At 48.5% G+C, this 17689-nt stretch overlaps 1 protein-coding gene across 2 annotated transcripts; it reads left to right on the forward strand.

Annotated features, from left to right (window-relative positions):
• Positions 1 to 76: 76 nt before the first annotated feature.
• plcxd3 (phosphatidylinositol-specific phospholipase C, X domain containing 3) lies at positions 77 to 15688 on the forward strand. Of its 2 annotated transcripts, XM_077003264.1 has the most exons (4): positions 77 to 594; positions 10959 to 11667; positions 13108 to 13313; positions 13346 to 15688. In XM_077003264.1, exons 1-3 carry the CDS (start codon positions 492 to 494, stop codon positions 13262 to 13264), a joined length of 969 nt encoding a protein of 322 aa, XP_076859379.1. In that variant the 5' UTR covers positions 77 to 491; the 3' UTR covers positions 13265 to 13313; positions 13346 to 15688. The 2 variants fall into 2 exon arrangements, with proteins under 2 accessions (XP_076859379.1, XP_076859378.1); XM_077003263.1 differs by having other exon boundaries at positions 79 to 594; positions 13108 to 15688.
• The last annotated feature ends 2001 nt before the right edge of the window (positions 15689 to 17689 follow it).

The raw sequence follows: 17689 nt of genomic DNA on the forward strand, positions 1-17689 counted from the left end.
TCTGCTGTGGTACCTGTTGCCTTCCGCCGCTGTCCTGACGGCCTGTCTGAACGTACAGCACCACGGGGGGAGAACGGCCACCGCTTCTGACGTTAGTCCGCATATTTTAATGCAAAATGGAGATGATTTCGTCCGCGGCGTAACAGCCACAAACGGAGGTCGTCTATGAATGAGATCAAACGAATTAATTAAATCTCCGCGCGCAACGCAAGTCCGTGCCTAATTGTGGCCACAGCCAGGGGGGGGTTAAAGCAAAAACGAGACAATGTAATAGCGTAAGGGACCGCTAGAAATCCAACGGCGAACGCGCATTTGCAGAGACGTTTAGTTGGAACCGAAGGCTGCAACACGGGTGTGTGTGCGCCGTCTCGGGTGTGTGTGTGCGCGCCGTCTCGGGGGTGTGGCGATGCTGTGAACACGGGCTCGCTGACACAGGAGCGCCACTGTGGACCGGACGCATAAAAAACACGGATCGCACGCCGACCGGCAGCATGGCTTCGTCTCAGGGGAAAGGTGAACTTCGGTATGCAGACTGGATGGCGAGTTTACCTGAGAACTTGCACACCGTCCCTCTCACTAACCTCGCCATACCGGGTGAGTGCGCTTTAAACCCTCGTGCGTATCGGGCGAGGAAAGAGATTTACACTTTTGGGAGCGTGGCTGGTCTAAAATGAATATAAATGCCGAACGGTCTTATTTTTTGTAAGTAATAATCCGTTACAAAGTTAAATATAGTAGGAATAGGAATATAGTAGGGTATGTACTCCCTGTTTAATTACAGAAACAAGGGTTGACCGCACGCGCGCGGGGCCGTTGCTGTTTTTTGAATGCATGCGTTTGATAGTTTCTTAATAATGCTGAATGCTGATAAATATCAACGCCTATCGTGCATGTTGCATCCAGGGTGGAAGGTGATGAACTCTCTGACACTTGTTGCTGAAGAGCCGAGTGCGGTTACGCATGGACAACTGCGGCTGGCGCAAGGGTGTCGCTGGAAGACTACTGCAAATACATGAGCAGAAGAAGTGTGGGGTGTATTGGGGAGTGTATGGGATATTTCAGCACGCACAACCGGGTCGCTTGTCCATCGCGGGTGTGTTTTTGACGTTACTCAACCGCCCGGTGTCGGTGTGAGGTGTTTGGCGTCTGGTTTCGTGGTGATCCGTAAGAGAGCTCGTGACCCCGCGGTATAAGGCGAGCGCACGCGCTAATTACTTCGCGATGCGCTTCGACATTCGGGAATAAACCTGATGCGCAAACCAGTTTTGCGTTTTTCACGTCGTTGTTTGCACTGGATTATCAAATGGTTTTAAACGAAGGTTGTTCCACATGGCCCGGCTCTTACGCATTACAACCGTTTCATTTGTACAGCTATAAGAGTGTGCATGCAGGGTGGATAGATTTGTGTGTGTGTTCGCTTCGTGGTAACAGGAATGACAGGACGCTGATGAATGCTGGAGTCCTGATGTGTGTGTGTGGGTTTGTGTGGTGGGGTTTCTGGAGTGATTCGACGTCCCGTCGCTGCGTCTCTAACGAACGACCGGCGCGCGCTCGTCTGTCACTCTGAGCCATCTGTCACTACTGGACTTTACTAAGGCTCGATGGGCAAAATCTTCTATTTCAGCAGGCTCAGTGCTTAAGGAACTGGTATGTCACATGTTATATATGACCTGTAACTATCCCTCATGTGATCTAACTGGGTAAATCACTGGAATGTCAGAGATGGTATTAAGTAGGAAGCAGCTCCACTATCACTGGGTGAGTATAACCCAGTTCATCAGTTCAACTAACAGTTCAACAGGTTAGTCTGACATTACTCCACTGGGAGAGTATAACCCAGTTACAGAAGGCTAACAAGTCAGTCTGACATTACCCCACTGGGAGAGTATAACCCAGTTACAGAAGGCTAACAGGCCAGTCTGACATGACCCCACTGGGAAACTATAACCCAGTTTCATCAGTTGAGCAGGTCAGTCTGACATGACCCCACTGTGAAAGTATAACCCAGTTTCATCAGTTGAACAGGTCAGTCTGACCTCCATAGGCCTAACGTGGGACAGAGAGATGAGAGCACCATCCCCAGCCGATGAGTTGGTGGAATCTCAGTGGGCATTTGAGGCTGTTGTCATTCATTTATAACTGAGCCATAGGTGTGTCATTACGTTAAATGTAATGACACGCATGTGTTAAAGGTAAAAACAGCCCTTGTTCCGTTTTCTGGTTTATGATATTTTATCATCTGGTTTATTACAACAATACTGTCCTGCTCAACACTAAACATTTTAATTAACATTTAGCTGCAGATTCCATGATCTCCCACTAAAAGGCATGCAGACCCCACACTGCAGCCTTCACTTCAATATTCAGTCATCCACCAGTGTCAGGCCAGTCTACAGACTGGTTTGGACTGGTGCCCTCGCCTTTCTCCACATGACTCGGGGATGGAGCTTTAGTAGCTGGTTCCTCCTGCCATCTCCTCTCCACAGGGGAGAGCACAGTGAGAGAATATCATGTTCCTCGTTCCTTACCGCAGGTATCTAAGTCTCCTGTGTGTTTTAGACTAAATGCCATGTGTTTTAGACTACCTGCTGTGTCTTTTAGACTAACTCCTGTGTGTTTTAGACTAGCTCCTGTGTGTTTTAGACTAGCTGCTGTGTGTTTTAGACTAGCTGCTGTGTGTTTTAGACTAGCTCCGGTGTGTTTTAGACTAGCTCCTGTGTGTTTTAGACTAGCTCCTGTGTTTTAGACTACCTGCTGGACTGTCTCTGTGAGAGACAGTGAGAGGCGTCCTGCTGGTGTCTCATACAGGACGCACTGATTCTGCTGCAGGTCTCACCTACCATCTTAGCATCGCTGACTGTTCTGATACTCAAAATGGTTAGGAATGTGAGTTTTTATCATTTACATGACACTCACTCTCAGTTGTGAGTGCCACACACTGACCAGAACTGGCGTGAACTCATTTGTTATATTTCAGCTGCAGAACAGCACAGTTTCCTGTCTGGACCACAGCAAATGTAGCTTCACCAGCTCAACTGTCCTGTTCAACACTACTGTCCTGCTCAACACTACTGCCCTGTTCAACACTACTGCCCTGTTCAACACTACTGTCCTGTTCAACACTACTGCCCAGTTCAACACTACTGCCCTGTTCAACACTACTGCCCTGTTCAACACTACTGCCCAGTTCAACACTACTGCCCTGTTCAACACTACTGTCCTGTTCAACACTACTGTCCTGTTCAACACTACTGCCCTGTTCAACACTACTGCCCTGTTCAACACTACTGCCCAGTTCAACACTACTGCCCTGTTCAACACTACTGCCCTGTTCAACACTACTGTCCTGCTCAACACTACTGTTCTGCTCAACACTACTGCCCTGTTCAACACTACTGCCCTGCTCAACACTACTGCCCAGTTCAACACTACTGCCCTGTTCAACACTACTGCCCTGTTCAACACTACTGCCCTGTTCAACACTACTGTCCTGCTCAACACTACTGCCCAGTTCAACACTACTGCCCAGTTCAATACTACTGCCCTGCTCAACACTACTGTCCTGCTCAACACTACTGCCCTGCTCAACACTACTGTCCTGTTCAACACTACTGCCCTGTTCAACACTACTGCCCAGTTCAACACTACTGCCCTGTTCAACACTACTGTCCTGCTCAACACTACTGTTCTGCTCAACACTACTGCCCTGTTCAACACTACTGCCCTGCTCAACACTACTGCCCAGTTCAACACTACTGCTCAGTTCAACACTACTGCCCTGTTCAACACTACTGCCCTGTTCAACACTACTGTCCTGCTCAACACTACTGCCCTGTTCAACACTACTGCCCTGTTCAACACTACTGCCCTGTTCAACACTACTGTCCTGCTCAACACTACTGTCCTGCTCAACACTACTGCCCTGTTCAACACTACTGCCCTGTTCAACACTACTGTCCTGCTCAACACTACTGCCCTGTTCAACACTACTGTCCTGGTCAACACTACTGCCCAGTTCAACACTACTGCCCTGCTCAACACTACTGCCCAGTTCAACACTACTGCCCAGTTCAACACTACTGCCCAGTTCAACACTACTGTCCTGCTCAACACTACTGCCCTGCTCAACACTACTGTCCTGTTCAACACTACTGTCCTGCTCAACACTACTGTCCTGCTCAACACTACTGCCCTGTTCAACACTACTGCCCTGCTCAACACTACTGCCCTGTTCAACACTACTGTCCTGCTCAACACTACTGCCCTGTTCAACACTACTGCCCTGTTCAACACTACTGCCCTGCTCAACACTACTGCCCTGCTCAACACTACTGCCCTGCTCAACACTACTGCCCTGTTCAACACTACTGCCCTGTTCAACACTACTGTCCTGCTCAACACGTCTCAGCGTCTGTTCTCTCCTTGCTGCTGGTCAGCGGGTTCGATGAGGTCATGACCCTGTTATACCTGCTTTTGTGGAAGCTCATTGATAGCGTTGCTGCTACGTCGACCGCAGGGCTGGGCGTCTCTGGGCAGCTAAACACGGGGAGCTTAAGCACTTGTTAGCTGGATCTTTACCATGTTGAACCATTTGGGAAGGAGCTCTGCATTAAAACAGTTCACGCAGGGAAACGTTTGAGTAGCCAGCAGTCCTCTCTGTATTTCATTTTTTTGCATCCCTTTATCATATTTTACTGGAAAATACTTCTCTTTTTAACTCACTGTGTCTCTATGACTTCAGCCAGCTCACTGACTTTATGAAAACCCTTTGGGGAAAATTTAACAAAGGATGAAACAACCAGTGGCAGGTGTGTGGAACAGTTGGGGGTAGACGGTGTGGTTTGAAGGTCGACTTTAGAAAAACTCAGACATTTAAGAGAGAATGAGATCATGTTAGTTTCTCCACCTCTACAAGCCAAATCCCTGTAGCTGCAAGAGTAGGTCAGTACTCCTGCACACCCCTCACAAAGAGCAAGACAAAGATGTAGCTCACCGGTGTAGCTGACTGTGTGAGGTATAGTTCACTGTGTGAGGCGTACCTAACTGGTGTAGTGGACTGTGTGGTGTAGCTCACTGTTGTAGCTGACTGTGAGGTGTAGCTCACTGTGTGTACTGTGTAAGATGAATGTCCACTGTGGGAATGATGCCTGGACCTTGGCTTGGCAGGTTCAGTTAAGAGATGTGAACTTTTGTTTTGATTCAGTTAGTACACTACAGTTCGTGCATAAAATGAGACTTTCAGAGATGAAGAACCGTGTGGTGATGATGAAGAACCATTTGGTGATGATGAAGAATTATGTGGTGATGAATAACCGTGTGGTGATGATGATGATGAACTGCATAGTGATGAAGAACCATGTGGTGATGATGATGATGATGAACCATATGGTGATGAAGAACCATGTTTCCTTTTGTCTGGTTCAGCATTAAATCTTCATTCCCATTCTGCAGAGTGAGAATTCCAGTCTGCAGGTTTCAATAAAGAAGATAAACAATTGAGTGACCAAAACATGAAATTGCTGAGTCACTATGGGGAACAGTTTGTCTCCTCTAATGGAGTCTTCTTATGTTTCCCGTTGCACTGTAACTTTAGGTATGATTCATCACACAGTTATTACGCTCAGGGTTATGGGGGTTGTGGGATTCACATGAGTTTGTTACATTATCAAACAGAACAGCATATCAGACATCCCTGCTTTAAATTCACATTCACACACAGTCTGAGATGCCATGCGTTCATGTCTGGTCATGTCTCTACGCATCTGCACACTCGTGGAGTTTTGTTGTTGTTTTGATCAATACACCAGAGGTTTGAAATGAAACTGATTATGACGTTAAAGGATTATTACACCCATAGCAGGTGAGATGTACAGGAAGTACTGGTGTTGTATTCAAACCTGTGTGTTTGTTCAGTCCTCACATATTAGGACACCGTAACTAAACACTGGTGTTGTATTCAAACCCGTGTGTTTGTTCAGTCCTCACATATTAGGACACTGGTGTTTGTATACAAACCTGTGTGTTTGTCCTGTCCTCACATATTAGGACACCGTAACTGAACTGAAGTCAGTATGCTGTTATCTCTCAAAATGAAGGCAAGAGAAGAGTCAGAGAAGAGTCAGAGTGCCAGTAAAACAGGCCACTCAGAGCCAGATAAGATGTACTGTTAAGTAGAAAAAACACAGTGGTGAATTCAACAATAGAATTTATATGTCCTGCTCTCTGTGCCTGTGTCTGACTGTTCTGAAGTCCTGTTCACTGTGTCTATGTCTGACTGTTCTGGAGTCCTGCTCTCTGTGTCTATGTCTGACTGTTCTGAAGTCCTGTTCACTGTGTCTATGTCTGACTGTTCTGGAGCCCTGTTCTCTGTGTCTATGTTTAACTGTTCTGGAGTCCCGTTCTCTGTGTCTATGTCTGACTGTTCTGGAGTCCTGTTCTCTGTGTCTATGTTTAACTGTTCTGGAGTCCCGTTCTCTGTGTCTGACTGTTCTGAAGTCCTGTTCTCTGTGCCTGTGTCTGACTGTTCCGGAGTCCTGTTCTCTGTCTCTGTGTCTGTGTCTGACTGTTCTGAAGTCCTGTTTTCTGTGTCCCTGGTGTCATTATTTATGGGTCTCTTTCATGGGTGACCTAGTTTTGACCAAAGGGCAGGTGTTTTAATAAACAGTTCTGCAGTAAATGTACATATGAATACTGTTTATGCAAAACCTTATGAATAAAGCATTAACTGATCTGCATTCATTTGTTCATGCATGTTCAACATAACCAGGGCATCCTGCTCTTTTATAAATCAGCCAGTTAATGAACAAGGCCGCTGGAAACATGACACGGTTGTGCAGACAACAAGACGGTCATCATGAGAATGAGTCTGATGGCTGCACTGCACAGCACAATATCAGAACCAGTCTGATGGCTTTATTGCACATTCCTGAGAAACGTTCTAACTCTCTCATTATTCTACTGTGTCCAGTATTAGTTCCAAAGCCCCACGTGCACATTGACTGGCTGATCCTTTTGACAGTAGCTCGTAATTTAAACACTGAAAATGAGCCTTAGGAGTTTCAGCTCCTGTCCTGCAAAGGTGTGATGCTGGGATCACATGACCTCTCCTTGGTAGACTGTGAGTAATGGGTGAGCGTAACCCTCTGGTGTCACGTCTTGTCACATTGTTACCTAAATGATCTTCGTTCCCTGAAGGATTTGTGTAATAGGTGCTCTTTCGTTAGCAGGCTGGATCTCTAATGAGGAGTATTTCGCAGGACCCTTTCATTGTGCATTTAAACTATGAATTAAGATGACGTGGGGAGTCTGATGCAGGATCTGCTACAGGGTCTGATAGAGGGTCCTGATAATGAGTCTGATAGTGGGTCTGATAGCGGGTCTGATAGAAGACGTGCTGTTGTTTCCTGGGGTTAGCCAGACTGATGCGCATGTCAGAACTTTACTGTGTTGTTCTGTGGCTGGTCAGATGGCCCGAGTGTTTCAGGGAATATAGGGCCAGAACCTGAGCCATTATGATTAAATTGCTCTGGTAGATTTTTATTAAAATTGTCTGTGTTCACAGTTCTATTCATGACACTCCTCACCCAGAGACATGCGTGGTAATTGCATTAAAGGACCCTTCTCTCTGTCTCCACACTGCCCCCGGTGGAGCCAAGGAAAGGACACGTGTGCAATAGTTTTTTTATCTCAATCAGAACCAGAGCTCACAGAGGAGAACCAGAGCTCACAGAGGTAGGAGCACCAGGACGTGAGCCCAGTGTTATGATAATGCTCTTATTAATCAGGGAGCAGGGGTGTGACTCACTGGAGACACACGGACATGTAGAGGTGAACTAGCAAAATGAGGCGGCTTTGAGTTTCACAGTAAATTGACACTTTCTCTCTCTCCCTCTCTCTCTCTCACTCCATCTCTCTCTCCCTCTGTCTCTCTCCCTTTCTCTTTCTCTTGCACTCACTCATATCTCAGTCTCTTTTCCTCTCTCTGTCTCTCTCCTCTTCTCACTTACTCCATCTCTCCCTCTTTCTCTCTCTCTCCCTCTTTATTTAGTAACATCCTTCTTTGCGCCAGCTCCCTGGCCTGTTAAAGCTCTGGCTGGAGTTCTGTTTCTCTCTGCTGCTCACACCTCCACACAGGTGTCCTCCCTTCTCAACATCACACCTCCACACAGGTGTTCTCCCCTCTCAACATCACACCTCCACACAGGTGTTCTCCTCTCTCAACATCACACCTCCACACAGGTGTTCTCCTCTCTCAACATCACACCTCCACACAGGTGTTCTCCCCTCTCAACATCACACCTCCACACAGGTGTTCTCCCCTCTCAACATCACACCTCCACACAGGTGTTCTCCCCTCTCAACATCACACCTCCACACAGGTGTCCTCCCCTCTCATCATCACACCTCCACACAGGTGTCCTCCCCTCTCATCACACCTCCACACAGGTGTTCTCCTCTCTCAACATCACACCTCCACACAGGTGTCCTCCCCTCTCAACATCACACCTCCACACAGGTGTCCTCCCCTCTCATCACACCTCCACACAGGTGTTCTCCTCTCTCAACATCACACCTCCACACAGGTGTTCTCCTCTCGCAACATCACACCTCCACACAGGTGTTCTCCCCTCTCAATATCACACCTCCACACAGGTGTTCTCCCCTCTCATCACACCTCCACACAGGTGTTCTCCCCTCTCAACATCACACCTCCACACAGGTGTTCTCCCCTCTCATCATCACACCTCCACACAGGTGTTCTCCCCTCTCAACATCACACCTCCACACAGGTGTTCTCCCCTCTCATCATCACACCTCCACACAGGTGTTCTCCCCTCTCAACATCACACCTCCACACAGGTGTTCTCCCCTCTCAACATCACACCTCCACACAGGTGTTCTCCCCTCTCAACATCACACCTCCACACAGGTGTTCTCCTCTCTCAACATCACACCTCCACACAGGTGTCCTCCTCTCTCAACATCACACCTCCACACAGGTGTCCTCCCCTCTCATCACACATCCACACAGGTGTCCTCCCCTCTCATCACACCTCCACACAGGTGTTCTCGCCTCTCATCACACCTCCACACAGGTGTCCTCCTCTCTCAACATCACACCTCCACACAGGTGTTCTCCCCTCTCAATATCACACCTCCACACAGGTGTTCTCCCCTCTCAATATCACACCTCCACACAGGTGTCCTCCCTTCTCAACATCACACCTCCACACAGGTGTCCTCCCTTCTCAACATCACACCTCCACACACGTGTTCTCCTCTCTCATCATCACACCTCCACACAGGTGTTCTCCTCTCTCAACATCACACCTCCACACAGGTGTTCTCCCCTCTCAACATCACACCTCCACACAGGTGTTCTCCTCTCTCAACATCACACCTCCACACAGGTGTCCTCCCCTCTCAACATCACACCTCCACACAGGTGTTCTCCTCTCTCAACATCACACCTCCACACAGGTGTTCTCCCCTCTCAATATCACACCTCCACACAGGTGTCCTCCCCTCTCATCACACCTCCACACACGTGTCCTCCCTTCTCAACATCACACCTCCACACAGGTGTTCTCCTCTCTCAACATCACACCTCCACACAGGTGTCCTCCCCTCTCAACATCACACCTCCACACAGGTGTTCTTCCCTCTCATCATCACACCTCCACACAGGTGTTCTCCCCTCTCAACATCACACCTCCACACAGGTGTTCTCCTCTCTCAACATCACACCTCCACACAGGTGTTCTCCCCTCTCAACATCACACCTCCACACAGGTGTTCTCCCATCTCAACCACACACTCCAGTTTAGCTTCAGAAGCCCTGTCTTCTCCGGCTCTGATCTTTTTAACAGTGGTGTTTAATTATTCTTAACAAAATCAGAAGCACAAAAATGTAAATTAGAATGTGTGAGTGAAGCATGGACATCTTGGAGACCTTGAGAACACCTGCATAGGTCTAGTCTGGAGGACACCTGCAGAGGTCTAGTCTGGAGGACACCTGCAGAGGTCTAGTCTGGAGGACACCTGCAGAGGTCTAGTCTGGAGGACACCTGCAGAGGTGTCGTCTGGAGGACACCTGTAGAGGTCTAGTCTGGAGGACACCTGTAGAGGTCTAGTCTGGAGGACACCTGTAGAGGTCTAGTCTGGAGGACACCTGTAGAGGTCTAGTCTGGAGGACACCTGTAGAGATCTAGTCTGGAGGACACCTGTAGAGATCTAGTCATGAGGACACCTGCAGAGGTCTAGTCTGGAGGACACCTGTAGAGGTCTAGTCTGGAGGACACCTGTAGAGGTCTAGTCTGGAGGACACCTGTAGAGGTCTAGTCTGGAGGACACCTGTAGAGATCTAGTCTGGAGGACACCTGTAGAGATCTAGTCATGAGGACACCTGCAGAGGTCTAGTCTGGAGGACACCTGCAGAGGTCTAGTCTGGAGGACACCTGTAGAGGTCTAGTCTGGAGGACACCTGTAGAGGTGTCGTCTGGAGGACACCTGTAGAGGTGTCGTCTGGAGGACACCTGTAGAGGTGTCGTCTGGAGGACACCTGTAGAGGTGTCGTCTGGAGGACACCTGTAGAGGTGTAGTCTGGAGGACACCTGTAGAGGTCTAGTCTGGAGGACACCTGTAGAGGTCTAGTCTGGAGGACACCTGTAGAGGTCTAGTATGGAGGACACCTGTAGAGGTGTAGTCTGGAGGACACCTGTAGAGGTGTAGTCTGGAGGACACCTGTAGAGGTCTAGTCTGGAGGACACCTGTAGAGGTGTAGTCTTGCTTGAGCTTAGGCGTGATTGTCTGCTCATGCGAGTCCCCCTGGACAGCATTTAGCGGTTTTACAACAATACTGTGTTCTGTGGCCTAGTTCTCTTAATACTGGCATGTCATCTGCATGAGGGATGTAATCTGCACTGTGGTTGGCTCCTGAGGTTCCTCCTCTCCTGCAGGATCCCACGATTCCTTCAGCTTCTACATCGACGAGGCGTCCCCCGTAGGGCCCGAGCAGCCCGAGACCGTCCAGAACTTCGTCTCCGTCTTCGGCACAGTGGCCAAGAAGCTGATGAGGAAATGGCTTGCCACGCAGACCATGAACTTCTCCAGTCAGCTGGAGGCAGGCATCCGCTTCTTCGACCTCCGCATCTCCACCAAGCCGCGAGACCCCGACAACGAGCTGTACTTTGCCCACGGGCTCTTCAGCGCCACTGTGCGAGAAGGTCTGGAGCAGATCAGCACTTTCCTGGCCTCCCACGCACGCGAGGTGGTCTTCCTGGACTTCAACCACTTCTACGGCGTTCAGAACCTCCACCACGAGAAGCTCGTGCAGATGCTGCGCACGGTGTTTGGCGAGCGGCTTTGCCCCGTCGTCTTCGCTCAGGAAGTCAGTCTGAAGTACATGTGGGAGAAGGAGTACCAGGTTCTGGTCTTCTACCACAACCCAATGGCCCTGGAGGTGCCCTTCCTGTGGCCCGGTCAGATGGTGCCTGCCCCTTGGGCCAACACCACGGACCCCGACAAGCTGATCCAGTTCCTGCAGGCCTCCGTGACAGACCGCAGACGCAAAGGCACCTTCTTCGTATCCCAGATGGTTCTGACGCCCAAAGCCAGCACAGTCATGAAAGGGGTTGCCAGTGGACTGAGAGAGACGATCACTGAGAGGTAAACACTCACGGCTGTTCTTTACCCACAATACATCTGTGTCTGATGGGTTGCTAATAGCACAGGCTGGCTGGATATGTTTCCACAGTCATGAGACAGGATCAGGACAGCGCCAGAAGAGTAAAGATATGGAGCTGTGGTGGATCTTCTCCACATAGAAGCACCAGCAGGTTTCAGAATCCCAAAATAGATGTAGCTCGTACCAGAATAGCAGTAACCTCAAATAAACAAACAAAAAAAAATCAATTTGACATTTAAAATATTTATATCATGGAGCATTCTAAAGTTCTGGCAGTGAGAAGATCTGCAAGAAGACATTTTGTTCATGGTAACTCTGTCATACTATGTTTAAATATACTCCACCTGGATGACTTAAACTGTCAGAAGAGAAAATGTGTGCAAGTGACTTTATCCTGTGTGGAGTAGAGGAGGGTGCGGTGTGTGTACTATAGAGCTGACCTTTCACCCTGTCACTCTACACGCTGACCCTTCACCCTGTCACTCTACACACTGACCCTTCACCCTGTCACTCTACACGCTGACCCTTCACCCTGCCACACTCTACACGCTGACCCTTCACCCTGCCACTCTACACGCTGACCCTTCACCCTGTCACTCTACACGCTGACCCTTCACCCTGTCACTCTACACCAGGGATGGCCAACCCGTCATAGACCAAGAGCCACTTTTCTTAATGTGTTACGGCAAAGAGCCACATCGTACATGGGCGAGTGTAATCTGTTGAGTTGGGGGGGTGGTGAGTGTAAATTATTAACTGTGAAGACAGTCAAATGCGTGTTTTCCACTGCGCCGGTTTTATAAGTATTAGCGGCTCGCTAGGCTTGTAAACTAACCGCGCACCACGAAAATGTAGCAGTGTGTCGCCCCGTTTGTGCAGGTGAGCCCACGGACCGGCTGGGGAGCCGCATGAAACCAGGCAAAGAGCCGCATGCGGCTCGCGAGCCGCGGGTTGGCCACCCCTGCTCTACACGCTGACCCTTCACCCTGTCACTCTACACATTGACCCTTCAGCAGAGCTGGATCTGCTCTCTCTCAATCTCTCTTCTAATGTCCATTTTTTAAAAAGCATTATTTTGAAACTCTTTTTTGAGTTGCCTTTAAAAGGCTGTGGTGAGTGTATTATTATAATGTGACAAATCCCTGCATCTGTAGAAAATGAGATGCAAATGTTTTCAGCAGGGAGGCAAGCCAAGGTAAGATCGCTGTGGGCAGAGTGCAGGTCAGTGTGTGTGTGTGTGTGTGTGTGTGGGTGGGTGGGTGTTTGGGTGGGGGGGGGGGGGGGGGGGACAGTGTGGGTCAGGTCTACCTGCTGTGTGTAGACAGCGTAGTGTGAAGGTGAGTATCCCTGTCCTCCCACTCCATCATCCCAACCCCCTGTCGTGTGTGTGTGTGTGTGTGTGTGTGTGTGTGTGTTCACAGAGCCCTTCCTGGTATGATGCAGTGGATCCGCTCTCAGCATCCTGGGGAAAGTGGCGTCAACATCATCACAGCTGATTTTGTGGAGCTGGGAGATTTTATCAGCGCTGTCATCACCCTCAACTACTACCTGGGAGATGAAGAGGAGAACGCCACCTGAGCCGTGTCATCAGCCCACACCTGGCTGACTTGCTCTCTCTCTCTCCCTCTCTCTCTCTCTCTCTCTCTCTCTCTCTCTCTATCTCTCTCTCTCTCTCTATCTCTCTCTCTCTGGTTTTCTGTCTTTCTCTCTCCTCTCTGTTCTTATTTGTTATTCTCAGAAGGCCGCCTTCCTCTGATGTTACTAGGGCTACTGAATTAATAGGAGGGGAGTTCAGAAGGCGGACGCAGCCTACTGGACTGGGGTGAAGGGGACGGACTCTTCAGTTTTGTGTGTGTGTGTGTGTGTGTGTGTGTGTGTGTGTGTGTGTGTGTGTGTGTGTGCTTTTCCCAGTAGAAAGTATAAATTATTTTGTTCCTGCACCTTTGTAAGTTGCAGTAGTAACAGGTACATCACAGATGCTGTGTCCTTGTGTCCTGCTGTGTCTTGGTGTCCTGCTTCCGCATCACAGACGCTGTGTCCTGGTGTCCTGATTCTGCATCACAGACGCTGTGTCCTGCTGTGTCCTGGTGTCCTGCTCCTACATCACAGACATTGTGTTCTGGCATCCTGCCTCTACGTCACAGACGCTGTGTCCTGGTGTCCTGATTCTGCATCACAGACGCTGTGTCCTGCTGTGTCCTAGTGTCCTGATTCTGCATCACAGACGCTGTGTCCTGCTGTGTCCTGGTGTCCTGCTTCTGCTCCCAAGTGCAGTAACAGTAATATAGTGACTTAATGGTAAATAACTGTAGTTTGTACAGTGATGGTGACGATGACTCAGTAGTAGGTTTAGCTGCAGTGGTGTAAACTGTATGATTGTCGGTTTGTAAATACGTGTAAACCAGTTGACATTATTATTTGTCATGCCAAAAACTCAATTTTTTAAGTACCTTCCTTTTGTAATGAATTAATAGATTCAAAGGTTGCTCCCAAACCATTGTACCAATGTGTGATCTGCTCAGCCCCCCATCTTCCCTGCAGAAAATGTGATCTACTCAGTTGCACCTTCCCTGTAGGAAATATATCATCAACTTACTTCCACCTTCACCACAGGAAACACATGATCCACTCACCTCCACCTTCACCACAGGAAACACGCAATCCACTCACCTCCACCTTCACAGGAAACACGTGATCCACTCACTTCCACCTTCACAGGAAACACATGATCCACTCACCTCCACCTTCACCACAGGAAACATGCAATCCACTCACCTCCACCTTCACCACAGGAAACACGCAATCCACTCACCTCCACCTTCACAGGAGACATGTGATCCACTCACCTCCAACTTCCCAGGAAACACATGATCCACTCACCTTCACAGGAAACACATGATACATTCACCTTCACCGGAAACACGTGATCCACACACTTCCACCTCCACAGGAAACACGTGATGCACTCACCTCCACCTTCACAGGAAACACGTGATCCACTCACCAACACCTTCACAGGAAACACGTGATCCACTCACCAACACCTTCACAGGAAACACGTGATCCACTCACCTCCACCTTCACAGGAAACACGCAATCCACTCACCTTCACAGGAAACACGTGATCCACTCACCTCCACCTTCACAGGAAACACGTGATCCACTCACCTTCACACGAAACAAGTGATCCACTCACCTTCACAGGAAACACGTGATCCACTCACCTTCACAGAAACACACGATCCATTCAACTTCACCGGAAACACGTGATCCACTCACCTCCACCTTCACCACAGGAAACACGTGATTCACTCACCTCCACCTTCACCACAGGAAACACGTGATCCACTCACCTCCACCTTCACCACAGGAAACACGTGATCCACTCACCTCCACCTTCCTCGTAGGACGTGTTTGTTATTTTCCCGATGCACTGAACTGACTATGAAATGCACATCACACAGAGGGCTGCTGTCTCAGAGGGGAATTTCCCCCAGCAGAACAACAGGAGAATATCACCTGGTGTTTGTCTGGTGTTTGTCTGGTGTTTGTGGGGAAGCTGATGACTCTTTCAGAGTGCTAGTCTGTAAGTGTAGTGTAATGGATCTATCCCCACTGCTTCACTAGAGTTGCAGTAACACCAAAGCGTTAACATGTCCTGTCTGCTGCCTGCAACCATCACCTTTCCCCAATGTGCTGTGGTTGGTGGTCAGAAGAAATTAGCCACTGGGGGAAATACGAGTGGAAATAACCGACTCAGCATTCACCATGTTTGATGTCTTTATGAAATATTCTTGTCAGTTGTAATGACAATCACTCAGCCATGTTTGATATCCTGTGTCGGTGTGTGAATGGACCATGAGGTGTAAAACGTTGTATTATTGCATGTACCCGTTACTGTCCGCCGGTTCTCTGTAGAATTGGTCAGTGTCTTAATGCAACTCCAACTTCCCCATGGGTGAATTCGTATCAATCAGGTGTAAAATAAATGTAAATAATACATTTGTCTCCTCAGGCCTTTCATTCTATTACTCGTGTCTTAGATCTTATTTACTTACATCTACCCGCAGGCCAGTTGACAGACTTGCTGGGCACGAAGTCTTCACATGCGTATTGGGTCTTAAACTTTATGGCGCTGCAACGTTAGTGGTTGTTTATTTACCGACATCTCTGGGCTCACCAGAGTCAAACCCTGCTGTCCCTTCTCTCTCTTTAAAGACCTCTTCATATAATCTTCACCTCTGTGATCTTCTTTTCCTTTTGTCTTTTCTTTTTTGTGCTCCAGATTTGTGCCGACTGGCCATTTTTATCTGTCATCTATCTAGATCAGATTTATGTAGTATCAGAAATGTAAAACTCCGGATACAGTCAGTGCAGATCAAACCATTTTTCTGTGCAACATGGGGGTGTTTGCAGTTAAAGGAAAATATGGAGTTAAAGGAAAAATAATTTTATTTAGTTATTGAACTGATTTTAAGGGCAAAATTTGGTATAAATGAGACAATTCAAGATTATATTAAAAATAATATAATTAAAATAATAGCCCCCCTCCCCCCCCCCCCCCCCCACGTCGATGGAGTTGTCTACCAGAGTCATGGGCTCTGTGAGTGAAAAAGCAGGATATGCGTGAAGGTCGCGGGAGGCTGTGGGCAGCGAGCGTGATGTCCCAGTGCTCTGGCCAGACAAACCGTGCCAAACGAACCACAGTGCTTAGATTATACTGCAGTGCAAATGAGAAATAGATTTACATAAACAACACATTTACATAAACATCAACCGATAAGAATGCCCGTGTTGGGTGTCTTTGTGGTCAGCCAGGTCTTTTCTGATGCACACGACGACTTCTGCCCTCGAAACGTTCCACAATAGCAGCAGTTCAGTGTTGGCAGAGACGGTGATGTGGTGCAGCTGGGTGGGTTCATGTCAGCTTCACACGACTCACATCAAGCTGAACTTACTGCCTAGGGACTGGACCTGATACCAGCTCCCTCCTGCTCTGAGGGAAGATGAAGAGAAGGAGAGAGGCAGAGAGATGGGGAGGGGAAGAGAGAGAATGGGGGGGGGGGGGGCTGAGAAGCTCCATTTGTTCTTCAGATGGCTCCACCATTTTTCATGTTGTATCTGCACCTCCGCAGAGTTGACATGGTGAGGAATTCACATGATTAACTGGCCTGGTTTATAGCACCAGACACTCAGATTCCTGCACACTGCTACCCCAGTCATGTGACCCACATGGCCAAACACACTTCGGGTGTGCACCACACACTCTCACACGGCCAAACACACTTCGGGTGTGCACCACACGCTCCCACACGGCCAAACACAATTCTGGTGTGCACCACACGCTCGTCTGAGAGGAGTAAAGTACATCTGAGAGCTCACTTTACACAAAACCCTGATAGCTGTTTATTTGCATAAATTGTTGAAAGTGGATTTAGTTTAATCCAAGAGCATTAGAGATTAATGCAATCTGTAACCTATTACTACTGAGACCACTACTGCTACTGCTACTATTACTACTACTGCTATTTTTACTACTACTACTGTTACTACTGCTACTATTACTACTACTACTACTACTATTACTACTGTTTCTACTCCTACTACTACTACAGCTACTATTACTACTACTACTACTACTACTATTACTACTATTACTCCTGTTTCTACTCCTACTACTACTACAGCTACTATTACTACTACTGCTGCTACTACTATTAGTATTAACAGTGTTATAGACTGAGGGTGTCTTAACACTATCCCCTAGCCACACCCCCAGTCTATAACACTATCCCCTAGCCACACCCCCAGTCTATTACATTATAACACTATCCCCTAGCCACACCCCCAGTCTATAACAATGTCCCCTAGCCATAACTGTCCCCTAACTAACCCTACACCCTAGTCCCTTGCCACCCAACCCCTAACCACAGCACCCAGCCCCTAACCCTGACCTCTCACCTCTCACCCCACTTCAGTGCCCTTACTGCAAACCATAACCTC

Source organism: Brachyhypopomus gauderio, chromosome 4 (assembly GCF_052324685.1).
Source record: "Brachyhypopomus gauderio isolate BG-103 chromosome 4, BGAUD_0.2, whole genome shotgun sequence".
Classification (NCBI taxonomy): domain Eukaryota; kingdom Metazoa; phylum Chordata; class Actinopteri; order Gymnotiformes; family Hypopomidae; genus Brachyhypopomus; species Brachyhypopomus gauderio.